The sequence below is a fragment of the Melanostigma gelatinosum genome, assembly GCF_949748355.1.
Source record: "Melanostigma gelatinosum genome assembly, chromosome: 16".
Classification (NCBI taxonomy): Eukaryota; Metazoa; Chordata; class Actinopteri; order Perciformes; family Zoarcidae; genus Melanostigma; species Melanostigma gelatinosum.
Window position 1 is genome coordinate 14,895,915 of NC_136649.1, and position 10,561 is coordinate 14,906,475.

At 38.7% G+C, this 10,561-nt stretch overlaps 2 protein-coding genes across 2 annotated transcripts; both read left to right on the forward strand.

Annotated features, from left to right (window-relative positions):
- Positions 1 to 441: 441 nt before the first annotated feature.
- Positions 442 to 2,199, forward strand: LOC306790037 (antimicrobial peptide NK-lysin-like; the record flags this gene model as incomplete). Its single annotated transcript, XM_079286137.1, has 6 exons — positions 442 to 499; positions 583 to 668; positions 1,045 to 1,122; positions 1,220 to 1,374; positions 1,598 to 1,677; positions 2,189 to 2,199. Exons 1-6 carry the CDS (start codon positions 451 to 453, stop codon positions 2,197 to 2,199), a joined length of 459 nt encoding a protein of 152 aa, XP_079142263.1. The 5' UTR covers positions 442 to 450.
- A 6,827-nt stretch (positions 2,200 to 9,026) lies between these two features.
- On the forward strand, positions 9,027 to 10,314 carry LOC306790746 (antimicrobial peptide NK-lysin-like). Its single transcript, XM_079287227.1, has 5 exons — positions 9,027 to 9,084; positions 9,168 to 9,253; positions 9,630 to 9,707; positions 9,805 to 9,959; positions 10,183 to 10,314. The coding sequence occupies exons 1-5, from the start codon at positions 9,036 to 9,038 to the stop codon at positions 10,277 to 10,279; spliced, it is 465 nt and encodes a 154-aa protein (XP_079143353.1). The 5' UTR covers positions 9,027 to 9,035; the 3' UTR covers positions 10,280 to 10,314.
- Positions 10,315 to 10,561: the final 247 nt, after the last annotated feature.

Here is a 10,561-nt window from a genome sequence, read left to right on the forward strand (position 1 = left end):
CTCTCTAAAATCACAAGACAAATAGTTTATCACAAGTAATCGTCACTAAAATGTAGTTTAAAAGCTAACTAATGCCCAGCAGTTTTCATTTTTCAAATATAATTAGTGAGTGCAAGAGACCTTATTTTGCGGGACCTCCAGATTGACAGCAGGCCTTTCACACACTGTGGGTGCAGCACAAAATGTACTTTCATGCCAAAGAGTGAGTGCATTGACTGGAAGACGTGTCTCGATGAGTGGGACGTGTTAAGGTTTCGTGTGATTGTGGTCTCAACAAAACCACTTAAAAGTTAGAGACACTGCTGGTTGTGGTTTGAATTTCCATCTCCGGGGGCTGGCGTGAGAGTTGTTCTGCAGCCCCTCACCTCTGTTGTGTATAAAAGGTGTGATATCACCAGACACACACTCACACACACACACACACTCAGAGATCACCGCTCACTGCCAGCAATGGAAACATCTTCAGTCCTCCTTGTGTGCATTCTGGTGACATGTTCAGGTGAGCTGATGTGTTTTTGATGGTAACATTGTCTTTATCGTGTGAAGTGTTCTTCACCATTGTTTGTTTTTGTCTCTTCACAGTTTGGACGGTCCACGGGAGAAGCTTCAGAGTCAACATTGATGATCAGAAGCAGGTGGAAGTGGAAATCTCCGTGAATGCCGGCAAGGTAATGTGGCTGTTTTAAACACTACGATAGACTGCATTCATCTTCAAATATGTCAAAATTTGATATGAACCACAAAGCTCAAGGTGGAGCTAGTCTTAATGACTTTATATATACACTTTGGTTACAGGTTGGATACAGGTCGGAAAGAAAAAACAAACCTAAAAAAGAATCTGCAAACACTTAAAAATGCCCCAATATGGGCTTACAACTAAATTGCCCCGAATGAAACTTATTTTGAAATTGATGATTTTTATTTGATGAAATTTATTATTTTTGGATTTACTGCTTATGCCACACTTCTCCATCACTGAGAGTATTATTTTTAGGACTCATCCCTTTGCTCAGTATTTAGAGTATGTGTGACTTTCATCTGCAGCTTCCAGGTGTGTGCTGGGCGTGCAAGTGGGCTTTAAAGAAGGTGAAGAAAGTCATCGGACCCAATGCCACTGCAGAGGTAACATACAGGCTAAACGTCTGACAGCTCAGTGAGCAGGACGATCTAGTTGCTGCTTTGTGTTATGAACAATAATGACAATCTTCTTCTCTCACAGAACCTGACATTGAAGTTGAAGTCCATCTGCAAGGAAATGGGCCTCTTAAAATCTCTGTGCAACAAATTTGTGAAGACGCACCTCGCAGAATTAATTGAGGAGCTCACTACTACGGACGGTGTGAGGACGATCTGTGTCAACACCGGAGCCTGCAAGTGAGTTACCGGCCCGCCATTATGTTATTAACCATCAAGATAATGTAACTACAGTGTATCTTCACAAAGCCCTTCCACAATAATTATTATTCTGCTATTACAATTCATAAATGCTCTTTTTTGAACCCTGAAAATTTGCACAATAGGTCGCCTTTAAGTAAATAATTTCAACACATTTGAATCATTTTGTATCTTTCCCTGTTTTTCTGATGTGTCTCTTTAGGCCAAAGGAGTTGTTGGACCTGCCCTTTTATCCAATGGACGAGGAGTCATCAAATGAAATGAATGAATATCGCGAATGGCGTATGCATGAACAATAATTAAGATGCACTTCATTTGTTTGACTGATACTCGGTGCATAAAAAGTATTTGATCAAGAATCTCTTTCAGGGTTCTTTCTACTTTGCAATGTCTGTAACGTCTATTTCTGTGCACAGAAGACATCAATAAATGTTTGCATTTCAAATTTTCAAGAATATTCTTTGTCGGACAGGACAATCCAGACATCTTCACCCTTAACCCTCGTTAAAATCTCATAAATCCGATTTTGGTGATTAACTATCTCTCCAGTTGGATATATCTTTCTTTTTCGATGTATCTTTTAAGGCTTATCTTTAATTCAATTTTCTCTATTTTAAGTTGTTTTTGTCAAAGATTTTGCAGCTTTGTTGTTCTATAGAAGTGAACGAGAAGGAAGGAATGCTCTGTGAACACATGATGGCACCTGTCAGACAATGTTAGAAAATGACACATTTCTAGTTTGCGTGTTGACTTTAAATGTGATCACTCTCGTGCGTTTTTTTGTCTTTCTCAGCACAGTTCTGAACAGCACTTGCTGTACAGAGTCCAGTTACATGCGTTTATGGAGAGGTGTTGCATCATAGTAGATATAGTATATCTCTTGAAGGTTGTTCTGCACTGAAACTCGGCTTTATTGAATGTCCAATAACTCCACATTGTATATACTGTACATGCAAAATAAAAATGTCTTCTTTATCACAACAACCATAAGTGTATTATGATGTTTTTTTGTCTGCCTTCTTCTCTTCTTTCTGCAACAAAGAGTTACTGCAATCATACAAACATATGCCTAATATTTCACATATCTCATCCTACTTCTCTCAGAATGATTCCTAAATTTCTCTCATGGTTCTCTCTCCTCTCTTGGGCATGAATTAGTTATCAATAATAAGCTCATCATTCACTCAAGTTGGCCCCTACAAAATAATGCGTCATGCAATTATGCATATTATGATGTTATTTAGTTGACAGAGAAAACATCTGGATTGTGACTGAGTTATTCCCAGTGCGTAAAGACCCAAAAGCATTTTTCGCAGAAAGAAAGACCAAAGTGGGGAGAAGACAAGTAAAACATTTTGCTGTAATGCACAGAGATACACAACGATTCCTTTGTCTCAGTTTTCGCATCAGTCCCAATCTCTCAATGCTGAATTGTATACTTCTAATTCTGAACTGAGAAGCACATGAAACCTTGAAGCCTTCTCGATCAGACAGCCACGATGGAATAATGCTGTCAAAATCCATCAAAATCGGATGCAATGATCATTTCTTAACACTGGGAAAAGGTCTTGAACTCCACTGATAGCATTACCTTTGTTATTATGATCCTGTATGCTGATACACGGCATTATGAATATACTAGAGCCCATCCTGATGCAAGTAGGGCTCACAACAGTTCATTCCAAACAACCCCAAATAGATAATACAAAAATGGTAATATCAACCAAAACATATCTCTATTTGAGATCGACAATTCATTCTTGAACATCTTAAGCAAAATTGTTATGCAAACATGGATGATGAGTCCTAGAAGTGGTCAGAGTATTGATTCTATTTTTGTATTGTGCAGTTTTGTGCCACACACAAAAGATAAGGTTCATCAATCTATCAGCTAAATTTAAACAGTTTCTACAGAACAAAGGAATAGGTGGAGCTTGTTTTGTCACGATACTGTATCTGTTTCGTTGCAGATACGGTTGTAAAAGCGAGATCATTCAGACGCTTTGCAAGTTTCACTAATTCGGGTTTGTACGAAATAATTTGCTCACATGCTCTCTGCTCAAAGCAAAACCTAAAAAAAAACAAAAAACTGTGAAGTGTTGTGTCCTTTTATGACGTATCTTTACCTCAGGACACTTTATCACCTCACCATCTCACAGTTCAGTAAGCCTTGCTGATGTTACCCTTTTGATCTGCTACACACCTTCTGACCACAGTCTGCACCCTGCAGTCCACCATCAGAGAGTCTGGTTCAAACTTCAGAGGCTTTAGCAGCTCCGTTAAACAACTGTTTGCATGTTTAAATTGTCTCTTGATGCACAGCAAAGCTATAGAAGTTGAGACAATCACAGACACTTTGCTATTTCAGAGTTTGCCCATTTTCCTGTTCTATGTCTGTGTAATGACAAATCCCAGGCCCAGGTCTCACATACTTGACTCTAGCACCACCTAGTGGTTCATTAGAGTAATGGCAACATCCGGTTACCTGAGAGCAGGGGTATTCAATTAAAATTCAAAAAGGTCCAGATTGAGAAAATCTCCTCGGGCAAAGGTCCGGAACATTACATTAATATCTAACTTGCGCTATTTAGTGCCATATATATATCTAAGAAGCCTAAACAACGTCTCTATCGAGTCAACAACTGTCAAATCAAAGAAAGAAAGTACACATCCATTATATTTGAACAATTATTATTGTGTTTTCAAATTTAACTGGATGGATTATGAATAACACATAGAAATACATGAATAAATGTTCTCATTTCAAGTAAAATAAGGGCTGGATTAAAGAATAACTGACATAACAGAAAACTTTTGAAAAAATGTGCATCTTAAAATAAAGTATTTCATTTGAGAAAAATGAATTTCACTGAATTGCCCTACAGCTTTCAATTCACTTCATTCAGGTGTGAAGTGATGTCAATCAAAAATCAATATAATATTTTTCTCATCTTCTAACAAGATAAATGAGTGAGCATGGACTTTATCTGAGGTTATTAAACCACTTGTTTCAGCTCTATTCTGTGTCAGGGTGTATGAACATCTCACTCGAGTCAAGAAACTTGTCAAAATACCCATTCTTTTGATTGGCTGAGCTGCGTCACGTGATGTGATTTACACCGCATTGGTCGGCGTGTTTCTTGCACCGATGAACAAGTGCAGAGAAGGCTGAAAAAGATGCGCCGGTTAAAATAGAAGCGCTCCGTCAAAATAAAATCGGTTTTAGGTCCTGGGTCCGGATACAACGGCCTCCGGGTCCGCCTATTAGTGACCCCTGCCTTCGAGCTTGTTGAGCAAGTGCAGCAGCCTGTGAACTAGTGAGACACAAATAAGTAACACTTGAGACTTTGGAAATCACACTTTCCCACACGTTGACACTTTAACACTTTCACCACACAAGCTGAAGTTGTGAGCGATCCAAAGTTGTCCAACTCTTTTTATTGTATGCACAGCTGTTTGTCTACACAGACACAAGAATACAGTCAATTTTAAGTTTTTAAGTTTTTAAGTTTTTTTTTCTAACAGAACAAACTAACAACAGAGGTACTAATTCACAATGTACCAGATATCACATAATGCTTGACACACTTTTGTCTTTTGTCACTTCTGGTCCCATGACAGCAGGACTCAAGGACAGATTATTTCTCTGCAAAAACTCAATTTAAAACTGCAATAATCAATATTTGTATACAAATAATGGATTTAAGTGACCCACAGATTATTATCACCCAATTCTGCAGTTCCTCTCTACTCTAGAGAGCATCATGGCATCTTCCATCTCATGGATTTGGTTGCACGCCCCACAACTTTACTGTTTCACACTCCAGTGAGAAAGCTGTAAATTGTTCAGCATTTTGTAAGTTAAAGTTTCCCTCTGGAGTTGGTAGAGACCAAAAACAGAGCTAAAAGAGAGTGAATTAGACTTACCTTTGCCAGGTGACCAGAAACAAGAGTCCAAATGAACTGTAATGTTGCTTCGTGGATGCTGGATGCGTAAATAGTTTGCCAACACATAACAACTTTATAAGGTGGGAATATGTTTGTTTATAGCTTGCTGCAATGCCCTCAAGAAGCCCCCCCCCCCAAAAAGAAAAAAATTCAATCAATACCGGTTAAAATGGTCAATGTAGTTTATTTCTAAATTTAGTACATATCTTAAAAATATGTTGATCATAAGAACAATGACCTCATAGAGTTTTAAACTCTTAAAGGGAAAATGCAGGATATTTCAGCAGGTGTTTCTATATATAAAAAGTGACAGACAATACGTATTTATCTACTTAATTACAATTCAATTTTAATTTTAAAAAAAGACGACATGTTTCTTATTGTGAGTAATAAAGACTGCATAGGGTTAACTGTGTTAAATATGATTGAGTGTGAAACAGGAAGAAACATTGTTGTTAGTGGTTTCACCCTCAACTGCAAAACAAAAAGAGAAAACTAACTCAATTCTGAAAATGCCCCTGTTCACATTTTGCTGGAACCCTCAGCTGCATATGTGGACAAAACAGCAAGTACCGGTAGCTACTTGTGGTCCTCCAAAATGAACTGAATTGCAGCAGTTTTTCTTACTTAGTGGAACCATGAATGTTAAAAGCACATGTGGGCGAAGTAACACCTAACCTGCTCCACAACTGCGGTGAGACCAAGGTTTGTACATGAAGCTGAATTTATGCTCCGTCGTGTGTTTGCAGAGGGGTTGAAACTGAACTGGTTACTTGATTCTGTGGTCTTTCAACAATATTCAACCGCAGTCACAGTGCACAGTGCAGTTTACAAGTTTCAAGTCCCTGACAGCTGATTTCATAGCATATATAAAGTAATTTTGTCTTGTAGAAAAACAAATACTTATTGAAATAATTACACATGATAATATCTTGCAAATACTCTAAAATCCTTTTACAGTTTCTCTCTCTCCTCACCAATTGTATTTGTGTGAGTTTTGGACAAGTTTTCTTTTAATAATTCTTTATTTTATATAGCGCTTTTCTAAGTACTCAAAGAGCACTTTACAAGGTCCCATGCACACCATTCGCCCAGTCATACCGGTGATGGTAAGCTACGTCTGTAGCCACAGCTGCCCTGGGGCAGACTGACGGAAGCGTGGCAACTAATTTGTGCACAACGGCCCCTCCGACCAACACCAAGCATTCACTCGCATTCACACGGATTCACACGCATTCACACCAACCATTCACCATTCATTGCATGTAACCGGAGTGCCCGGAGGAAACCCACACGGCCACGGCTGAGAACATGCAAACTCAACACAGGTTGTACCAGGAATCGAAACCACAAACCTCCGCGAACCCAGTACCTTCTTACTGTGAGGCAGTGATCTTAACCACTCTGCCACCGTGGTTTTGAAACCATTTATCAGATTGGTTGTACTTGGTGCTGAATTAGATTTTAAAATGTGACTCAAAGAGCCATATAGACAACTCTGGTGAAACATACGTCATTCATTGAAAAATGTTTTTCTTTCAGCGGTTAAGTCGTGGAAGTCTCTGACGGTCAAGACTGAAGAGGAGGAGAATTTTCCACACAGACATTTAAAATATGATGTAAGGGAGAGACTGAACCTCGGTACAGAGGAGGTGAGAAACGGTGACACACACACACACACACACACACACACACACACACACACACACACACACACACACACACACACACACAACCTGATGAATTTCAGGTAAAACGCCCTGGGTAAATGCTGGGTCAACATGACTGACTCATCAAGGAGTTGATATTTCCAATAAACACATATGTCATTGTCATTTGGTATGAAGTAAAACATTTTACCTCAATATTTCTTTTACCAGATATTACAGAATGGAGCTTTCCCAGGTTCCTTCAAAATAGTAAAGTCTATTCGGAGTCTGACTAAGGCTCCCTTATGGACTCTCACTTATGAACTCGACTGATTTTCATATTTTGATAGCTAATGAAATTGCTCAATAACCTTTCAGAGACCAGATTCATTTTTGGATAAATTTTGCGGACAAATATATCAATTTGTGTCTTTGATTAACGCCTTAACTGTCTTTACCACACATACATGATATCTTCTTTTTCAGCAAAAACCAAGCGACAAGTCTGACCGTTCATTTCGTTCAACATTGTCTATTCTTATATAAATATCAGAAAAATGATGTAGGTGCATAAAAATGTACAACTCTTTAATGATAATAGTTCTCACAACATTGTTATAGAACTCAATATTTAACTACAAGAAACACAACAAAGCAAATATAGTTTGAAAATAAATACTCTACCTCCGCACAGCAGTCAAATGCATCCGAATGATGCAAGGCAAAAACTAGAGATTATTGTGACAATATATCATTTAGTGTCCTAAAGACAAACTTTCATACAAGCTTGATTGTATTAAAATAATGAATTCATAAATTTCCAAGGTGCAACATGGTTCAATTTGAAATGACTAATGACTAAGAGTCTCAAGGTTTGTCCGAACCCTGCGTATCTTTGTCATTTCATTCATGAACATTTTGCAATTCTCCACTTTCCAGTGTTAATGCTAAATGTGCGTTATTGTGTAATGGTGTTACTGTCAGTTGTGTTGCATGTTAAGACAGGTGCTTTTAGTTGTCACGCACTAAGATTTGCGGCCTCAGTGGATAACATCTGTGAAAAAGAGGAACATTATACACACCAACCGAGACAACACCTTCTGGATGGTTTTCTTTATGCTACAATAGGCTAAAGTTAGCATGTTTGTCACATTAAGAATGGAAGCATACGCTCAAAGCATGCGTGATCACAGCCTCACAGAGCTGCTAAAATGGCTGTCGATTTTTAGGAAACCTCAAAGCTCAAAATGTAATTTGTAAGGAACCATGTACAATATTAAACGTTAATGTTACCATCCGCAATCCCTTGGCAGGTCGCAAATTAGAATAAACGGAGAATGAAAATCAATCAAAATGCCTACAGTTTTTCATGGTCAAATTCTCAACATCATGTGTTGGCGGGCAGCACACATGAACTGCTGAGTGATTTTTTTGATTCAGTTTGCAAATAAAGATTTTCATCTTCATACAGATGAAAGATTAGATTGTTGTGCAACCAGTGTGTGAAATACTGGGGGGTCTCTGGGGGGCCGAGACCCTTTGATTGACAACTCAGACCCCCTGAAAGCTGCAATAGCAACATTTTGATGGGCTCTCTAAAATCACAAGACAAATAGTTTATCACAAGTAATCGTCACTAAAATGTAGTTTAAAAGCTAACTAATGCCCAGCAGTTTTCATTTTTCAAATATAATTAGTGAGTGCAAGAGACCTTATTTTGCGGGACCTCCAGATTGACAGCAGGCCTTTCACACACTGTGGGTGCAGCACAAAATGTACTTTCATGCCAAAGAGTGAGTGCATTGACTGGAAGACGTGTCTCGATGAGTGGGACGTGTTAAGGTTTCGTGTGATTGTGGTCTCAACAAAACCACTTAAAAGTTAGAGACACTGCTGGTTGTGGTTTGAATTTCCATCTCCGGGGGCTGGTGTGAGAGTTGTTCTGCAGCCCCTCACCTCTGTTGTGTATAAAAGGTGTGATATCACCAGACACACACTCACACACACACACACACACTCAGAGATCACCGCTCACTGCCAGCAATGGAAACATCTTCAGTCCTCCTTGTGTGCATTCTGGTGACATGTTCAGGTGAGCTGATGTGTTTTTGATGGTAACATTGTCTTTATCGTGTGAAGTGTTCTTCACCATTGTTTGTTTTTGTCTCTTCACAGTTTGGACGGTCCACGGGAGAAGCTTCAGAGTCAACATTGATGATCAGAAGCAGGTGGAAGTGGAAATCTCCGTGAATGCCGGCAAGGTAATGTGGCTGTTTTAAACACTACGATAGACTGCATTCATCTTCAAATATGTCAAAATTTGATATGAACCACAAAGCTCAAGGTGGAGCTAGTCTTAATGACTTTATATATACACTTTGGTTACAGGTTGGATACAGGTTGGAAAGAAAAAACAAACCTAAAAAAGAATCTGCAAACACTTAAAAATGCCCCAATATGGGCTTACAACTAAATTGCCCCGAATGAAACTTATTTTGAAATTGATGATTTTTATTTGATGAAATTTATTATTTTTGGATTTACTGCTTATGCCACACTTCTCCATCACTGAGAGTATTATTTTTAGGACTCATCCCTTTGCTCAGTATTTAGAGTATGTGTGACTTTCATCTGCAGCTTCCAGGTGTGTGCTGGGCGTGCAAGTGGGCTTTAAAGAAGGTGAAGAAAGTCATCGGACCCAATGCCACTGCAGAGGTAACATACAGGCTAAACGTCTGACAGCTCAGTGAGCAGGACGATCTAGTTGCTGCTTTGTGTTATGAACAATAATGACAATCTTCTTCTCTCACAGAACCTGACATTGAAGTTGAAGTCCATCTGCAAGGAAATGGGCCTCTTAAAATCTCTGTGCAACAAATTTGTGAAGACGCACCTCGCAGAATTAATTGAGGAGCTCACTACTACGGACGGTGTGAGGACGATCTGTGTCAACACCGGAGCCTGCAAGTGAGTTACCGGCCCGCCATTATGTTATTAACCATCAAGATAATGTAACTACAGTGTATCTTCACAAAGCCCTTCCACAATAATTATTATTCTGCTATTACAATTCATAAATGCTCTTTTTTGAACCCTGAAAATTTGCACAATAGGTCGCCTTTAAGTAAATAATTTCAACACATTTGAATCATTTTGTATCTTTCCCTGTTTTTCTGATGTGTCTCTTTAGGCCAAAGGAGTTGTTGGACCTGCCCTTTTATCCAATGGACGAGGAGTCATCAAATGAAATTAATGAATATCGCGAATGGCGTATGCATGAACAATAATTAAGATGCACTTCATTTGTTTGACTGATACTCGGTGCATAAAAAGTATATGATCAAGAATCTCTTTCAGGGTTCTTTCTACTTTGCAATGTCTGTAACGTCTATTTCTGTGCACAGAAGACATCAATAAATGTTTGCATTTCAAATTTTCAAGAATATTCTTTGTCGGACAGGACAATCCAGACATCTTCACCCTTAACCCTCGTTAAAATCTCATAAATCCGATTTTGGTGATTAACTATCTCTCCAGTTGGAAGATTGCATGCATCTGAATGGTTTGAG

Excerpts from the sequence above, each read along its gene's own strand:
- LOC306790746 (XM_079287227.1), top strand. The coding sequence starts at position 9,036 with ATGGAAACATCTTCAGTCCTCCTTGTGTGCATTCTGGTGACATGTTCA. Across the intron at positions 9,708-9,804 it reads GACCCAATGCCACTGCAGAG|AACCTGACATTGAAGTTGAA; the intron begins GTAACATACAGG and ends CTTCTCTCACAG. Across the intron at positions 9,960-10,182 it reads GTCAACACCGGAGCCTGCAA|GCCAAAGGAGTTGTTGGACC; the intron begins GTGAGTTACCGG and ends GTGTCTCTTTAG.